General features: G+C 34.6%; 1 protein-coding gene across 1 annotated transcript; it reads left to right on the forward strand.

The window, feature by feature from the left end:
* Positions 1-5027: 5027 nt before the first annotated feature.
* Positions 5028-18924, forward strand: LOC135214077 (putative uncharacterized protein DDB_G0277255). The gene is made up of 4 exons (XM_064248189.1): positions 5028-5125; positions 12978-13372; positions 13511-13720; positions 18809-18924. The coding sequence occupies exons 1-4, from the start codon at positions 5028-5030 to the stop codon at positions 18922-18924; spliced, it is 819 nt and encodes a 272-aa protein (XP_064104259.1).
* Positions 18925-19612: the final 688 nt, after the last annotated feature.

Below are 19612 nucleotides of genomic sequence, written 5' to 3' on the forward strand. Positions count from 1 at the left end.
AATTTTTTTTATGAAATGTCAATTCTTGAGTTAATGCACCTGTTGTGGATGTACGACCAGGCTAGCTGTAGCCTACACTAACAGTCAAGTAGGCGTGAGTACAATATAGGATAGGCTATATGGACTGCATATATATATATATAATATATATATATATATATATATATATATATATATATATATATATATATATATATATATCTCAGCCTATGGTTGGTGGCACATTTGCAACCACGTGCAAGATCAACGTGGTGTAACTTAGGTATGTAACATTCCCATAACAATTCTTGCTAATCTGCTGTTACTTAAGACTAAAAGACGAAAGAACACTAATGAGTGTTCTGTTATAAACTAAGACAAGTCCTACATAACCTTTTACAAGTGAAGAATGTAGGTCTGCAAGTGAAAAAGAGGTTGAGCTATACGTACTACTCTTTTCAGTTATGGCGTCGGCTCACCTGTCTCCAACGGTCACGAACGAACAGTGCAATTTGAATTTAGTAGTAGTAGTAGTAGTAGTAGTAGTAGTAGAGTAGGCGTGATTTGCCTTTGAAACGGCTCCATTGCTCATTTTATTCCTCCTTTGTTTGTGTTTTGTCTTTTCATTCCATAAATATTTTTTAAATTCTTCCCTATTTTCAATGTCCCCTTCAGCAGATCTTTAACTAGGCACTTTTTACACTTACATACTTACACAGACAGCCACACTCGATCATAGAATGATAACCTCAATTAACTTCGAGGGGTTATTGATAGGAGGAAAAGCATTTATTATTCCAGTCCACCAATTATCAAGGGTATTGCCATTATTTTTTTTTTAAATGAAGGATTTCCAGCATTACATTGATTGTTAAATGCAGCTGGTGGATGTTTGACATTCAGGAAACGCTACTGCAACTTTGCAGCCATACTCTTGGTTTCTTAGTATGTTCATTATATGCTATAGTAAATTGAAATAAATTTCACAGAATCGCCAATGCTAAACATAGCTACCTACAGCACTGCAACTGCTGCTGTTCCGAGTACTTACTTATCCTTCTGCCAGCAGCTGCAGTGATGTACTGTATTCTTACTGGCTAAGATTTCTTGTTTCAATTGTCCTCCGTTTTGCATTGGCGATTCTGTGAAATTTATTTCAATTTACGATATACAATGAAGTTACTAAGAGACTAGAGTATGGCTACAACGTTGCATTAACGTTCCCTGAATGTCAAACATCCACCAGGCTACTTGCAACTTGTTTGCTACGTTGCAAATACGTTCGGTGTTCGCTGCGAGCAAAGTTTTTCCTGAAAATGTTATGAAGTACTTCTGAGCTACCTTTTATCTTATGCATTCCTAGTAAGTGATTCAAGTTAAAGTTTACTTTGCTGTCCATTTTGCTATCAATGTATTCCTTTATTCTGCCAATTTTCTACAATTTAGACTGACATGTTGGATATCTTCTGTAATATTACAACAAGGATTCCAGAGAGGCGAATCAATCATTTCACATTTATGTAAAAAAAGTTTACTCTTTCAAGTCCGTTTCTCCGATTTTCGAAGATGGTCTCTGCTTTTTTTTTTATTTTCACAACAAGATATTTCACACTCTTCTATCATGGATCTAAAGGTTCCAAGTCACTTACCCGGATTCATGATGTTCCATTGTTTTTACCTCATTTCTTTGGCTTTTCTGTTTAACATCATAATCATGTGCCTGTATTAAATGTAGGTATAAGAAGGTTATATACTATTTTCGGTTTATATAATTTTAGCCATAGAAACTCTTTAATACTTGTAACCCAATGGTTTTCAATGAGATAAAATATTGCCGCCATGTTGAAACGTGCCAAGTTCATTACGATAATGGAGCATAATCTTTGAAGTAAGATTAAAGTAACTTTGTTTACTTCCCCTTCATTCACTATTTACTGCCACTTTTGCTGTTTTCCGTTTCAAGGAAAAGATCCCAAGAGAGCTTCAAGATGACTGCTTGAAAATGCTGCATTTGTTCCTTTCTGTGAACGATTCCAATCATTCTCCTTCTTTCTATTATAGTGTTCATCCGCTCATGAACCATTTTCAGCTTCTCTCTCTCTCTCTCTCTCTCTTCCCTAAGTTCTGATTGTTTTATTTATTTATTGTTCCGTACAATATGATTATTATAATCTGTAAATCTCCAGACGGATTTGTTTTTCCAATTCGGGACAAATCTTTATCGTATGAAAGAATTTAGGTGTATAGGGCACCAATCTGGAACATTTGTCATGCTTAATATATTTAACAAAATGTCGTGGTATATTTTTAATTTTAGATATTAAAGTGTCCAGTAAATCTATAAATATATAAGCAATAAAAGTATAATTACATAGTGTTAAAAACATTTTCATGTAGATTATGAATAATGGTCGGATCTCGGTGTTGACCCTACGTTTAATTACCTATGACCTGCTATCCATCTACTCTTAATTATTTTTGGTTAGAATTTTAACCATAATAAAGACTTATATAATGTATTTATGTAAACCATTATTAACTGAAACGTTCTCCTCGCTTTTCCCACTTTTGACCTCATTTCAAGTGTTGCCAGATCTAGTATAATTTGAGCAAATTTCCGACCTCTAGCATACACATCTATTTAGCAGAATCCTAACACTTCTGAAACAATTGGCAGAATTCTAGTAAAATTTACATTAAAACGTTAACATTGACTCAAATTTGAGTGAAATTCAATACAAAAAGAAATTAACTCAAACTTTAAAAATTTTCTTCCCCCTCAGGCGGCCCCTCATGTGCTGCCCGTGAGTGAGTACCCGTACCTACGTGTTTTGGGCACAGGTCCATCAGTCTCTCAAACACATGACTCTATCAAAGTTGACCAAATCTTTATTGACAATTCCAGTGTCGAATGCAGATTGTGAAAGAATTATTCGTGTGTGAACTTACAGACAGAAGAATTAGGCTTAGTCACAGATCACTCACAAATGAGATAATAAGTGGATAGGCCATCAAGGGCAAAAGAGAATGCTCAAATTATAACCACATCAAATGCGATGATCAAAATTTTGAACAAAGACTTATATGAAGTTGATCACAAGTAATGAGAGCTGCTGATTTTGAGATTTTTTCTTTTTTATTTAGAAATATAGAGAATCGACGGAAAGACTTTAGTTTCAGATTTTTTCACATGTAGAAAAATTAGTTAAGTTTTATAGATCTCATATATATTATTAGATATAATATTCGAAAAATTTACTATACTTACTTTTAATATATATTGTCTCTGAATCGGGATATGTTTAAGTGTATAGGCTACAGTAATTTTCCAAGTATTAATTAATTTTAGAAGAGCCTTAATTATGTTTCCCTAGTTATATTATGCTATAAACATACAGCTACAATATTAATTAAAGTTATATTTCCTTATTCACAGGTATATTTTATAAATATACACTTATATGTACATTGGATTTAAGCTCTGTATGTTTCACAGTAAGTGAATGAAGCACTTATAGAATAATAATATAATATATATATATATATATATATATATATATATATATATATATATATATATATAAATAGTTTCTTTTGGCATAAAGTTAGCAAAGTTAAGATTTCTTCTGGGATAAAATTGCTCGATGTAGATTACTTTTATCGTAACCCAGCATAATTTTCCTATGTGGATATGGCAACACTGCTGGGCTGGTTTAGTTATTATTTTTGGTTGTTATTATGAAATTAACTTTTTCTGTTTATTCTTTAGAATGGTTTTGGTTGGTATACTCCAGCCATAACTAATTCTTAATCAACCGAAGTGTGAGGTGGTTATGAAATGTCTTTCTCTTGAGTTACAAATTCACCCCGATAAATGTGGAGTTTGATGATTAATGTCTGCTTAATAAAGAGATTTTGTTTACTTCCTCTTCATTCGCTATTTAATGTCCCCTTTGCTTTTCTTCCTTTTGAGGAAAGATCCAAAGAGAGCTCCAAAATGAAAATATTGCACAATTCCAATCATTCTCTTTCCTTTCTACTCTATGGTTTGTCCGCTCCTGAATCATTTCCAGCCTCTCTCTCGATCGATCGATCGATCAATTGTCATCAATTTTAATATTATCCTCGACAGAAATTTTGTTCTAATTATTTTATTGAAAGATGCTCTCTCTCTCTCTCTCTCAAATAACAAAATCCAAAATAAGAAAGAAACAAATAAAGAGAGGAACAAATAATATGGGGTGAAGGAAAAAAGCAAGCCATCACCAAAATATGGTGTGACAGCAAAGAATTTTAAAGCATCAGCTCCAGGATACAGCTCAAGAGATAAATACTGTATTTACGATGCAAGAGGATATTGCAGATACGGATAAAATTGCAGATTCAGACACAAAATGAATAATTATGATGAAGGAAGATCAAATATTATGGAAAAGTTGGATTTCTTAATGTCAGAATATCAGGAAATGAAGAAAAGAATAACATACCAGAACAGGAAAGAGACAGTGGAAAATCCGTATTATTACCCATGTTAAATGAAGGAGAAAACACGCAAACCATCATAGTGATGAATGCGCAGGGTTTGGTTACGAGTAACTCAAAAAGAAAAATAGAGTACTTAGAAGAACTTACCCATATTGAAAAGAAAATAGATATAATGAATATAAGTGAAACCTGGTATTCCCAAGAGACTGGGAATAACGATAAAATAAAAGGGTTCCAAACTTATAGATCAGATAGAAAAAATAGGAATCAAGGGGGAACCGCAATATATGGGAAAGACAAAAAACAAGGAAAAATATATGAGAAATATAGTAACTCAGAATGTGAACTATTAGCGGTAGAATTTGATTCTGAAAAATTAATGAACATAGTAATATATAGACCCCTTAAAGCTGGCCTCACACTAGGCCTTTTTTTCTCGAGCAGCGAGCCGTTGCTGCTGAAAATCGAAAACCGCGAGCTGTTAGTGCAAGATTTTAGCTTTCCGACAAAACGGGAAGCAGCCAACACGAGCCGCAAGCCACAGCGTAGTGTCAACAAACAAGATGGCTGCTGCTGATAGGACGTCCACTCAGACCTTTGGCTTCTCTTCTCCTGGGCCACTCTCGAACCCACAAACGTTTTTTGTTACTCTTGCATTCATGTAAGTTTCCGAGAAATACACCACTGCACACACTTTGCCACAGTCCGACAATTTCTGGTCGGCATGATGGTATCAGCTGATCAGTTTTGTTTACTTTTTCCTACGGCTCCTGGAAACCACAAGTTCCTAGTGTGACGATAAAACACTTTTGCTCGCGAGCATCGGCTGGATGCTGGCCAAAACCGCGAGCAAAAAATGGCTAGTGTGATACCAGCTTAATACTAAAGAGTTTGACATAATAATAGAAAAATTGGATGATATATGTAGAAATCACATGGACTGGACTATTCTCCTATCTGGAGACTTTGACTTATCTTTCATAGACTGGAAAGAACGAATAGGAGATAGTGGTTGAATTTATACATATAAAAAAGAGAGTAATAGTAGTGCAGAAGATAAGAGGCAATTCGAAAAGCTATTAGATATGCTACTAGAATACAACATTCAACAAATAAATCACCTGCCAACAAGAAAGGAAAATACTTTAGACCTAGTATCTGTGAAAGAGGTGAATTATGTTAAAGAAATAATAGTTTATAATGAGAGTATTTCATACCATAATGTCATAGAATTAACAGTCCATTCCAAAGCAAGTGAAAACAGAGATAAGCAAGAAATGAAAAAGTGGGAAAGATATGGAAAATACAACTTCTACAGTAAAAATATAAAATGGTCAGAAATAAATGAAGAATTAAACTAAGACTGGGATAACATTTTCGTAAGTGATGATATTAAGGTAATTACGGAGATATTATTTATGGCACCCTAAACTGATGTAAGCATTACCGTGGCACCCCTTCTTCACCCTCCCACCATATCGCATGAATTAACTTACTTGATGAATATAATTACTGTATTATCCATAATCAAACCAAATTCAGCACCACCGTGCGTGCAGAAATAGATAGTATACACAAAGAGCATATTAGAAGATTTGAAGTAAAGACTTATGAATGCAGACTAAATAAAAAAAATGGTAGTCACCTTTAAGCAAAGAAAAAAAAACTCACCTAATTTAGTGAGATGTGTGTGCTTGATGTGAATGACAGATCCATTTCAAGTTGGGTTGAATGGTAGACAAACATACTCTCATTTCTTCCTTAAGAGTTTTCAGCCTTTCCCTTTTGTTAGTTTTAATGTTTGCTAGAGCAGAAAACCCCAACTCACATAGGTAAGAAGTAGAGAACTGGATTAACATTACCAGAGTTTTTTTGGCAACATAGGGTACTTAGTCTTAATCTGAACCCAGAATTCGTCAAGAGGCAGCTGCATGTGCAATAACTTTAGATCACTATCATTACACATTTCCACTAACTGCTCTTCTTCCATGAGGGTAAGCTGAGATTGGGTTGATACAGATGCAACAAATGGGTTTCTTATCCAGTCATAGTTTTCAGTGCATATGTCTGGGAAATAGTGCTGAAGTTGTTTTTCCAGTACTGCAAGATGCTCAGAAATAATGGGCATTATCTCACCACTGTTTGGTGCTACTGCAACATGTGAGAACATGTCCAAATTGCCTTCTTTTACTTTGCCACCCCACAGTTGCAGTTTTTCTTTCAGAATTTTAATTTTACCAGTGGAAGATAAAATATTTTCTGATTTTCCTTGCATGATGACATTTACCTTGTTGAAAAGTTCAAAGATGTCAGCTAAATAAGAAAATTTTGCACACCAAGTGTCATCTGCCAGTAAATCACAGAATTCCTCTTGTTGTTCAAGAGTGAAAAAAGTAAGCATCTCTTCCTTCAGTTCGCATACACGTGACAATACTTTCCCTCTAGACAGCCATCTTACTTCCGTATGTAGAAAAGATTCAAATGTTTTGCCTCAAGCTCTTCACATAGCTTAGCAAACAGACGAGACTTCAGCAGTCGACTTTTTATAAAGTTGACCATTTTTACAACTTTTTCCAGTACATATTTTAAATCATTGCTAATTGTTTTTGCAACCAGCACTTCACGATGAAGAAAGCAATGTGTTGTTATCACACTGCTGTTTTCTTTCTTCACTAATGACACAAATCCTTTCATTGAGCCAATCATGGCAGGTGCCCCATCTGTACAAATCTCCACACACGATTGCCAGGACAAACCAACTGATTTTAGGTACTCATTTAATGTACAGAAAATATCATTGCCTGTTGTAGTTTCCTTAAGTTCTTTACAACAAAAGAACTGGTTCACTATTTTAACATCATGAATGTACCGAAAAATACCAGAAATTGAGCCATACCTCCAATGCCTGTAGACTCATCTACCTGATGTGCAAACATTTCACTTTCCTTCACAGAGGTACATACAGTTTCCTATATGTCTGCTGACATGTCATGAATCCGTCTGCTAATGGTACTATCCGAAACGGGAATTTTCCTCACTTCTTTTTCTGCTTCACTTCCAAACTTTGTTTTTACTATGGCACTACTTGCAGGGAGAATCAGAGTCTCTGCTATTGTATGAGGTTTCATGCTTTTAACATCCAACTCTGCAATTAAGTAACTGGCCTCTTGTGCTTTATCAGAAACTTTGGCTTTCTTAGAAAGCATCACACTCTTGTTTTTGCTTACTTAAAAGTCCTTCAAAGTAGGACCGAGGCTTGTTAGCAAGATGATTATGTTTCAGAGTTAAATACCTCTTTAATTTGCTGGGTACCATTGCTTCATTAGCTAATTTATCACCACAAATAACGCACAATGGCATAGGAGTAACTTCATCACCATACCAGAGGAATCCGAAACTTACATAATTATCCGAGTAGGAGCGACTTTTCTTGCTTTTTTTTTTTTTTTTTTTTTTTTTTTTTTTTTTTTTTTTTTTTTTTTTTTTTTTTTTTTTAAGTTGATTATTGTTGTTGGAATGGCCAAATCGTTTTCACTCACACATCCACTTTCGTCCCTTTCTTCACCCTCACCACTAAGTTCGTGTCTTCTCTTCTTAAGACAAACTTATCCATTGTACGGTATGTTAGAAGCACGATACTGTTCGATACAACTGTAATATAACCCCAGAAACAGCAAAGAACTTATGGCTTGACGTATTATGCCTCACTGACTCGGGAGTGGAAAACTGGGGTTATATAAAGCCGACGAGAAGCGACCACGTATCGGACGGGCAACGAGTATAAACAAAGAAAGTGTGAGAATGAATAGACGACTGCTACATTTTATTATTATTATTATTATTATTATTATTATTATTAGCAGTAGTAGTAGTAGTAGTAGTAGTAGTAGTATTAGTTGTATTGTATTTGTACACGTATAGAAAAGGGAATATAAACCTCTATTTGAGATAAATGTTTAAGCATGTAACTTCCTACCTACACTGACAATTATATGAAGTCTTTTGCAAAAATTTTTTTCAAATGTTAATTAAGACGATTTAGCCAAGACAAAACTCATGACAAATTTGCTGTACCCCTAGGCGCTATCTATGGCACCCCAGGGTGCCACGGCACCCAGTTTGAGAATCACTGTATAGTATTAGAGAAAATAGTGGATAAATATATACCGAAGAAGAAAAGTAAACATCAGTCATGCATACCAAGAGACAGAAGGATCTTGTTCCAGATCAGAAAGTGGAAAAAAGGTCTTGCAAAAGAAAAAAATGCATGGAAAGTGATAGAACTAAAAAGTAAGATAGAAAATGCAGAACAAAAGATTATACAATCAAAAGATAATGAAAAACGGGACTTGGAAGAAAAAACCCTAGTAAATATCAAGCAAAACCCCAAACTATTATACTCGTATGCAAAAAAGATAAATAAAAGAAGAATAGAAATAGGCCCTCTAAGAATTGAAGGGAGATTAACGAATAAAAAAAAGGAAATATGCAACATATTGGCAGAACGATATAAGAGAGAATTCACCCCTTGAATTGATAATGAAGATAATGATATAGAAGTAAGGGACGGAAATAGCAAATATTTAGCAGACATAGATATTAATGAAGCCGATATTATGTGCAGGCTATTAATGAAATTAAAAATGTAGCTGATGTAGGGCTTGGTGGTGTCCCTGCTATTTTGTTAAAGAAAGTAGTTCATTCTATCGCAAAGCCACCTGCAATATTATTAAGACAAAGTGTAGATACATGCAAGATTTATGATGAGCACAAATTAGCATATATTACCCCTACTTTCAAAAGTGGATCAAGACTAGAGACAAGTAATTATAGGCCTGTGAGTCTAACATCACATATTATGAAAGTGTATGAAAGGGTAATGAAGAAAAATATTATGAAACATTTAATAAAAAATATTTTGTTTAATATAGGACAACATGGTTTCGTACCCGGAAAAAGTACATAAACCCAACTGTTAGTCCACCGTGAGAACATATACAAAAATGAAACAGATGAGGTTTATCTAGACTTTGCAAAAGCTTTTGACAAGGTAGACCATAATATATTAGCGAAGAAAATTAGAAAACATAATATATTGGATAAAGTAGGAAGATGGTTAAAATAATTTTTACACAACAGAAAACAGATAGTTATTGCAAACGATGAGAAATCGGATGAAGCTTAGGTAATATCTGGTGTGCCACAATGTACGGTGTTAGCTGCATTACTGTTTGTTATTATGATTGCAGACATAGACAGTAATGCTAAGGACTCGGTAGTGAGTAGTTTTGCCGATGACACAAGAATAAGTAGAGAAATTACTTGTGATGAAGATAGGAATGCGCTACAAAGAGACCTTAACAAAGTATATGATTGGGCAGAGGTAAATAGGATGGTATTTAACTCTGATAAATCTGAATCAATGAATTATGGAGACAGAGAAGGAAAGCTATATGCATATAGGGGACCTAATAATGAGACAATCACAAATAAGGAAGCAGTTAAAGACCTTGGTGTGATGATGAATAGGAACATATTATGCAATGATCAAATAGCAATTCTATTGGCAAAATGTAAAGCAAAAATGGGAATGTTGTCACGGCACTTCAAAACAAGAAAAGCTGAACACATGATTATGCTTTATAAAACATATGTTCGTAGTCCAATTGAATATTGCAATATGATATAATACCCACTCTATCAAAAGGCTATTGCACAAATAGAGAGTGTACAAAGGTCCTTTACAGCTAGAATAGAAGAAGTTAAGGATCTTGACTACTGGGTAAGACTACAATCCTTAAAATTATATAGTCTAGAAAGGAGAATAGAACGCTACATGATAATTCAGGCATGGAAACAGATAGAAGGAATAGCCAAAAACATCATGGAGCTAAAAAATATCAGAAAGAGCAAGCAGAGGTAGATTAATAGTGCCCAAAACTATACCGGGAAAAATAAGGAAAGCACACAGGACATTAATCCACCACGCTCCAGCATCGATAATGCAGCGTCTATTCAATGCGTTGCCAGCTCATCTGAAGAATATATCAGGAGTGAGCGTAGATGTGTTTAATAATAAGCTCGACAAATATCTAAGCTGCATCCCAGACCATCCAAGATTGGAAGATGCAAAAAATACCGGAAGATGCACTAGCAACTCTCTGGTAGACATTAGAGGTGCCTCACACTAAGGGACCTTGGGCAACCCGAACAAGATGTAAGGTCTGTAAGGAAAGGTCTCTCTCTCTCTCTCTCTCTCATTCCTGCATTACATCAATAATCCTTCCCTGCTACGATCCTTCATTGCTCAATAATGGCGTCTCCTTCCTAGGAAGTCCTTCACCACTTAGGCCTATCTTCCAGTACTCTGATTGGAGCCACTCCAGGATTACAGCAAAACTCTGCTTTAAGCTACAGAGGATTCCGCCTTTTAGATCAATCAAGTCTTCTTATAATTAATTATGATGACCTTAGTGAGGAAAGGATCATATTTATCAATTAATTTTTGAAGTTCGTTCAATGAGTCGCTTGAGATGGAAGACAACAAAAGCCGAGGTTCTAGTTTTTGCCAAGTTTGAGATGGTAAAGAGAGTCATTTACCTAATTATTTTCCTATTTTTTCAGAACAATGTTGTTAATTTTGATTGGAAATATTAACGTGGCAAAGAAATATATATATATATATATATATATATATATATATATATATATATATTAGCAATGAATACTACATTAATCACATAGATTCTTATACAATTTTCAAATGATGAATAAATAATGGAGGGATATCGGTGTGTAGTACTAAAGAATATGCAAGGTGCTACCATACCATTGATTTGACTACTTTTTTTGTTTATGACCAATATAAATCTTATGCTTTTTTAAATGCTGAAGTTTTTAACTTGTAAACTAGTTATATACTTGTGTTCTTCCCCTTTAGTGTCTGTTTATAATAAATGTCACTAAAGCGTAAAGCCCGCCAGGATCAGTTATGCCTGCACTGTCCAAATCTTCTCCATTAACGATTCAGGCTTTTTCCTCAGTCCTCCGTAGCATCCTCGGCGTCAACACACGAGAGACGCTCTGGCTGCTGTCTGTAATTGACTTTGGTCTTGGGCGATCTCGCAAATTGTGAAGTGCAAAGCTGTTTATCATTCCCTTAGTTATATACAATGTACTATGCGAGTAGTACGGTGTACAACTATGCTACAGCTTGGTCAACATTTTCTTTTTTTCTTTTTTATGTATATACCTACTACAATATAGGATCTTTCATTCACAGTGAAAACCGGGGGACGTCTGGTCACCCTACGATGGATTCAAGATCTTTAGGTCGAGTTGCACTCGAACTGTTGATTTCAAAGGCTTCAGTTTCCAGCCCCGAAGACTGAACTATATAAGCTCCCCCGATTGATATCATTACTGAAAATGTCAAGAATTTCAGAAAAAAAAAATCTATTTATTTTCTACGTGATGAAATAACTAGAGTTCACGCTAAAACTAATACGTGGATCCTACAAAGTGCTTCTACAAAACATCAAAAACTTAATATGGCATGGGAGAGAGAGAAAGAAAAAGAGAGAGAGGTAAAATTATGTAGGTAATTCAAATACGTTGACTTAATTTAGTCACCCATAAATTATCGTTTTCTATTTCCAAATAAGATTAACAAAGAAAATAATTTTAGCGTTAACAACTTTAAATTGTCTCCTGTTTGAAATTAACTTTGGGGTTGTTTAATATAATTTTTTACAGATATAAGTAATATCTCGGCTATGTATAAAAAGCTTGTTGATCAAGATATTCGTCAAAATAGAAAAAATGATTTGAAAAAATCAGATAAAATTACTATTCACGTAAAAATATAGCTATTTTTTTCCAATCTAATTCTTTAGTATAATGAATCACTTATCGTTCCATAATACTATTTAATTTCATTATCTTGCGGAGGCCCTGGTTCAATACATCTACGAAATTGATATCATATAGTACCGATAAAGCCCAGATATTTACAGATAAAATAAACCATATTATCTTGTTTTACTTATGAATTAGAATAGTCTTTCTACATATGTTACTTCGTCTCCGTTACACGTACGTAATTTTTTTAAATAATTATGGGAAATATAATAAGATATAGTATTATTATATATATCTATATATATTATATATTATAATTATATATATATTATAATATAATATATATAATTTATTTTAATACAGGTAAATATGACTAGTCGAGGTAAACAACTGTTACAGTTGGCATTGAAATCTGTGTAAAAAACAAAAAAGAGGCATCATCGCAGGAGACTGAAGTGACTGAAAATGTCTCTGATTCAGGTAAGCTGCTGAAGGATTAAGATTTGTCTATTATTTCATATAATTAAATCAACGATGATAAAAATTTTTACCTTTAAAATATCTCCTACGTAATGCAAGTATAATAATTATAATTGACATCATTACTGTAGAGAATACATGTTACATAATAATTGTTGCTTACATTGTTGCAGGAAAGAATGTCGAAGTCCTATAGCAAACCAACACGAGGCACCACCAAGTCCTTCCCAGAACACCAAGAGTGTAGAGATGCCGACAATGCAGTGCAGAAATTCAGGTGAAAGTTCATTATCAAGGCATAGTTCTACATCAAGCAGTACCTCTTCATCATCAAGCAGCAGTTCCTCATCATCCTCGTCAAAGAGCAGTTCATCATCAACTCATGCAGCATCACCAGATGTGCTAGACTCTGATGATTCAGTTGCAGATAAAGACTATGAAGCAAATTATGACGAAGATTCAGAAGGAGTTGATAGTAATGACGATGACTCTTCTCTGAATCAAAATTTTGACGCTGCTAGACATAGAAATAAGGTCACCAAAGAATTAGAAAGCCCAGCTAAAAGAGGTTCGAAAAGGAAGAAACGACCTGAAAACTGGAGGCGAAGTCTCCAGGAAAAACTACGAAATGAAGGAAAACGGTATGTAATACATACCAAAGAGAGAAAAAACACATAAGATTACAATGACCGTCCTATCCGCACAGTCTTGGAAAAGAAGAATAAAGTTTGTGGAAATTTGATTGAAAATGATCTGAGAGGTAAGCACAGTAATCACCACACCGTTGATGAAGGTATCAAGGACGGAATGAAGGCTCATATTTATTCCATTCCAAAAATTGAGAGTCATTACCTCAGGGCTAATTCATCGAGAGTTTTCATTGACGGAAGCAAGACTGTTGCTAATATCCATAGAGGTTATGTTTCAAAATGCAAAGAGAATAATGCACCGTTTGGGAACTACTCTATGTTCTACAAGTTGTTCACTGAAGATAACAATATATTTTTTTTTTTTCACCCCGAAAAAAGATCAATGTGACACATGTGGAACCTTTGAAAATGCAAGTAAAACTGAAAAAAAAAAATAGTCTGCAAGAGAAGTATGATCAGCACCAAGTTGAAAAAAAAATTGTCAAGATCTGAAAAAACTAGTGATAAAGTATCATCAAATGCTGCTGTAGCTGTTTATGATTTGCAAGCTGTATTCCAACTGCCCAATAAATAAAAAAATAACCAAAATAATTATATAAATAGAAATGAATAAGTATAAATAAATATTGAACTGTTACTTGTGTAATAACAGTTGTTTATTTCCTTTATTTATTTCTCCTTTTGTTGTAATATAGTCATAACTTCAGTTACAACAGTGGAAAATGTGTCTATTTCCTGCAATAACGTCATAATTCCAAATTTATTTTTCAAATAGGCACAAAGCATGTTTATAATAAGTGTATTTTTTAATATGAGATGTCATGTACTACATTTAATCATGAAATAAAAATTCATTGCTAAATTAAAAGTTTATTTTGCTTCTCCTGAAAGGTAGCATTTTTTGAGTTATGTCAGTGTTGAAATGAATGAGCGAATATATATTATATATATATTATATATATATATATATATATATATTTATATATTTTTATATATCTATATATATATATATATACTATATAATATATATATATATATACATGTACTTATATACATACATAAATGTAAGTGATTACATAATAAAAATATGGAATGTTATTCCATATATATAAAAGACTAAAACTAAAGAGGTCAACCAGATTGCTTGCAGGAATGTGATCAGACCAGAGACGATAAAGTATGTAGGCTAAGATGACATGCCGTCATCTGTGGTCATTCATTTGTTTTGAAACATTAGTGCAAGCTCCCTGCTTGAGACAAGTACCGCGACCTATAATTCAAACAGCCTACGTGATCTGTAGTGTGTTTCATTTGTATGTATGTTCATATGTTCGAGCTACTGTCTGCTTCCTTTATGACTTGTAACCGAGATGGTAGTCGCAACAGGGCAGAACAGAATTAGCCATCATCGTTGGCAGAAGCGATCGAGCTATCGTCATTAGAAGACCTGTACAATCCTACTTGATCTTCACCATGTAATCTCAGAGAATATAAGTATTAATATACTTAGTGTTTTCTACTAGAACCTCACATCATTGCCGAATCATCATGAGTTTAACACATCGTCGTCATAACCAAAGAAGATAATACCGACTTCGTAAGTGATCTACGAACCCCAAGACACTCCAATGAGTATGGAAGTGCATAACCAACCGACTTAGCGTAAGATTATCGCAAGTCTAACATTACCTCATAGGGCACCTTATTATACAAGGCAACAGCCCTAATATAAATATTCCTTTACGTTGAATATTTTTTTGATTAGATGAAGGGGAAATCGTCCTACTCTCTGATTAATGTGAATGAACCTATAAATATTCGCTGATGAAGTTATGTGCTTATTGATGGAGAGTGAATTACTTCGTTATGTATATTGGCTATGTTTATGTACAGTTGATGATGTTATATGTATATATATATATATATATATATATATATATATATATATATATGTGTGTGTGTGTGTGTGTGTGTGTGTGTGTGTGTGTGTACACGAATTCTAATGCAAGCGCATTTACGTCAGAATAGCGCCTTCTTTAAGTACGTAGCTATTCAATCTTCGTTAAGGAAAAATTTAAAAAAGTAATATTGTCCATCCATAATGGCATGCCGTATGTACGAAGTAGGCGCCAAATGTGACTCCATTTGAGTAATGCGTACGTAAGCTTATTACGAATTCATCATTGACAGCAATTTATGTAGTGAGAGCTCCACGAAAACCGTGTTAATAACCTTTCAGTATTGTCTTCGTTATTGCTGTTGTTGTGGTTGTTGATTGTAGTGGTAACAAACTTTCTAATGAAGTTTATGACGCTTGTAGTAGGCCTACCTCTGCAAAGTATGGGTTACATACTTCCTGCATAAATGTAGGCCAATACTCGCAATGAGAAAGAGAGAGAGAGAGTTTTGGGGTGGTGTGTGAACTCTGTTTAGAATAAAATCAAAACATGTTAAAAGGTATCACGAATACGTAGAAATTGTATAGGTCTAAGACGATTTTCAACTGAAGAATAAGAACCTATTGACGAATAGGGTTTGGCTTGACTCAAGTTTGTCGAATAATAATAATAATAAAGGCTGCCATTATGAAAGGCAAATAAAGAATAACAGGAGGTTATAAAAAATAAGATGATAATATCATTTATTTATTCAATAATAAAGAATGTTAAGCTTACTGAGAGAGAGAGACGTTTAATAGTTTGAGAGACGGTATGAAGAATATAACACGAGAGAGAGACAGACAGACAGACCTGAAGCCTCCTTAACCTTCCTGGGGACCTTTTCTCTCTCTCTCCTTCTCGCTCTCCTGCATTGCATCAATCCTTCCCTGCTACCATCCTTCATTGCTCAATAATGGCGTCTCCTTCATAGGAAGTCCTTCACCACTTAGGCCTATCTTCCAGTACTCTAACTGGAGCCACTCCAGGATTACAGCAAAACTCTGCTTTAGGCTACAGAGGATTCCGCCTTTTAGATCAATCAAGTCTTCTTATAATTATTATGACCTTAGTCAAGAAATGATCATATTTATCGATTGAGTTTTGCAGTTCGTTCAATGCGTCGCTTGAGATGGAAGGAAGAAGCAACAAAGAAGCCGAGATTCTCGTTTTTGTCAAGTTTGAGATGGTATGAGAAAGCCATTTATCTTATTATCCTCATATTTTTAAATATTGTAGTATAATTTTAATATTATACATTAACGTAGTAAAGAAATATATAAATAATAAAAATATTTTAGTGATAAAAATTACTTTTTTTTACATAAATCATTGTAAAAGTCTCCTATGAATGATAAATAATGGTTGCATCTCGGCGTGTATTTAAGGAATTACTCGTGTATTTATTAAGTAGCCTTTGAGTTAGTACTGTTATTTGTGGTTACAGTTATGTCAACCATAGGAAATTCATGAACTACTTAGTGAAATGAGTTCAGAAAGTCATACCGCAATGTTTAAATGTGCGAAGTTCATTGCGGCTACAAGGTCCAAGCCTTGAGTGTAAAATGTGCAGCTTAGGATGTCAGTATTCAGAATTAGCCTTTCCTATAGATTATCGTATCCTATCAACAGACGCGACTGTCCACAAGATCGATACAAAGCTTTCACCAACAGTGTTAACGGTGGTGTTCTGTAATCTGCAAGCCGCCTCATATGTCGTGCCTGTTGATAAGATACGATAATCTATAGGAAATATTTTTTAAAAATCATGAATACTGGCTTCCTAAGCATTTTTATCTTATTCATTTCGCATATTTCCTTAATTGCATATTTTACACGCAAACCCAGTATCGTCAACAACAAAAACTTTACGCTCACTACCTTAATTAACAATATTAGATTATGGAGACTTTACTCTTCGTTCAAGAAAAATACTGCTTCCCACCCCTCCTTCTTTGGCCTGACGGTGCGACATCTGTTGGGTGCTTAATTGGTTACTTGTTCAACTGCTTCGGGGTTTCAGAGTCGCGGATTCGTGTTCACTCTGGATCAGCAGAGGGAACGCGAACTATTGTGCGTGTTAGTACATGTGTTCATTAGCTCTCTGCATAGAAAATACTAGTTTTCTGGGATCACTTGCGTGTTATTCTACATAAATGCTATTTCATAGGAGTTCGTGAGTTTTATTTGCACAGAAAATGGGAATTTCTTTAAAGGTACATTGGCTTTTTGTATAGGAAATGAGTTTATCTAGGGTTACTTTGCATAGGAAATTGCCACTTTCATAAAACCATTAGTGTTATTTTTAATATAAAATGGCAATTTCAGAAAATGGGCTTATCTAGGGGTACATAAGCGTTATTTTGCATAGAAAATTGCAACTTCTAGGGTTTCATTGTTTCTTTTTAATATGAAAGGGTAATTTCTAGGGTGTACAATAAGCATGTTACGTTAACTAAAGTAAGTGACCCTGGTTTACAGGTAGTACAGAAGTTTCCTACTGGAGCGTCAGATTGACAGATATTGTAAAATGACATTTGACAAAAGTCACTAGCAAATTTTAGGGTTTTGTTTCTGCAGATAGTTTTCTAGAACTGAAAATTGCTCTATGGGAGAATTAAGGCAGAAAAAAGTATTCAAAGGGGCTTAATATTAATAAATTAAAATTCTTGATAGCCATGGTAAAGATTGGAGTTTTCTAAGTTGGTCATTTATTTTTCATTTAAAGATGGTATGTTCTTCCTTTACCTAAAAAATTTAATGTCATTATGTCACATCAGTCAAAATATGAGTTTAATGACAGGGTCTGTCATTTGAGGAAAGTAAATCATAACTTTGTTGATTCTAGGGCATATTAGATTCTGAGGTGGTCAGTTTAGCCCAAACTGGTTTCTACTAAGGCTGTGCTGATATATATAACTATTTCAAGTCTTGGCAAAACTCATTTGAGGAAAGTTAATCATAATTTGTTGATTCTAGGGCATATTAGATTGAGGTTGTAAGTTTAGCCCAAAATGGTTTCTACAAAGGCAGTGCTAATATATCTATCTAAACTATTTCCAAGTTTTGGCAAAACAGTTGCAACCCTTGTATATATACAAGGGACTAACCTCAGACAGCGTTTCCCGAGTTTCACAATATCATCGTTCAGAATCTCTCGCCTCTACCGAACCGAACTTTTTTTAGTATTTCATAGTCTGTATAGATCATCAGTTCAGTTTGTTACCCCAATTCTCATCACTAATACGTTTACCATCATATAGACTATAGAGGGATGTGTAAGAGTACTTATTTGGTTTTCATTGTATATTTCATTATATTTTTCTGTTCATCGTATATCTTACAAAATAAGAAAGCTGTATGACATTTCAGGTGTTATATTTCTTTTACCTAATATTAGATTATAATACTTTCCAGGTGTCCTGGCTACAGTTGTAGTAACTGAAGAAATTAAGAACACTGCTGCAACACCACTGCATTTGAGGCTGCTGTTAGGTACTGAAGAAACTGACTACTGTTGCTGCTTCTACTGAGTCTGCTGTTGAGACTTAGGCTGGTCAGGAGGCACCTTCTGAGATGTACAGAAGAAATTTACTGTAAGTTTCTGCTGCTACTGGATCTAACCTGCTTTGGGGGTATCTGATGTTGCTGCAGCTGTTAAGTACTGAAGAAAATGACAACTGTTCCTGCTGCTACTGATCTGCTGTTGAATCAACGCTGCTCTGGAGGCTTCTAATGCTGCTACAGCTGTTAAGTACTGAAGAAATTGACATCTTTTTCTGCTTCTATTGAATCTGCTGTTGGTGCTTCGCTGCTTTAGAGCCCTCTAATGCTGCTGCTGCTGCTATGTACTGAGAAATTGACATCTGTTTCTGCTGTTGGAGCCGCTCTGTTTTGGAGTACTCTAATGCTGCTGTGTACGGAAAAATTTTTCAACTGCTCCTGCTACTGATCTGCTGTTGAATCACGCTGCTCTGGAGGCAGCGATTGCTGCTGCAGCTGTTATGTACATACGAAATTGTCAACTGAATCTGCTGTTGGAGCTTCGCTGCTTTGGAGCCCTCTAAGGCAGCAGCTATGTTTTGAACAAACTGACAAATGTTTCTGTTTCTGCAGCTGCTGATCTGCTGTTGAGTCTACGCTGTTCAGGAGGCATCTAATGCTTCTACAGCAGTTGTGTACGGAAGAAGTTGACAACCATTCCTGCTTCTACTGAATCTA

This window comes from Macrobrachium nipponense, chromosome 45, assembly GCF_015104395.2.
Source record: "Macrobrachium nipponense isolate FS-2020 chromosome 45, ASM1510439v2, whole genome shotgun sequence".
NCBI classification, from domain to species: domain Eukaryota; kingdom Metazoa; phylum Arthropoda; class Malacostraca; order Decapoda; family Palaemonidae; genus Macrobrachium; species Macrobrachium nipponense.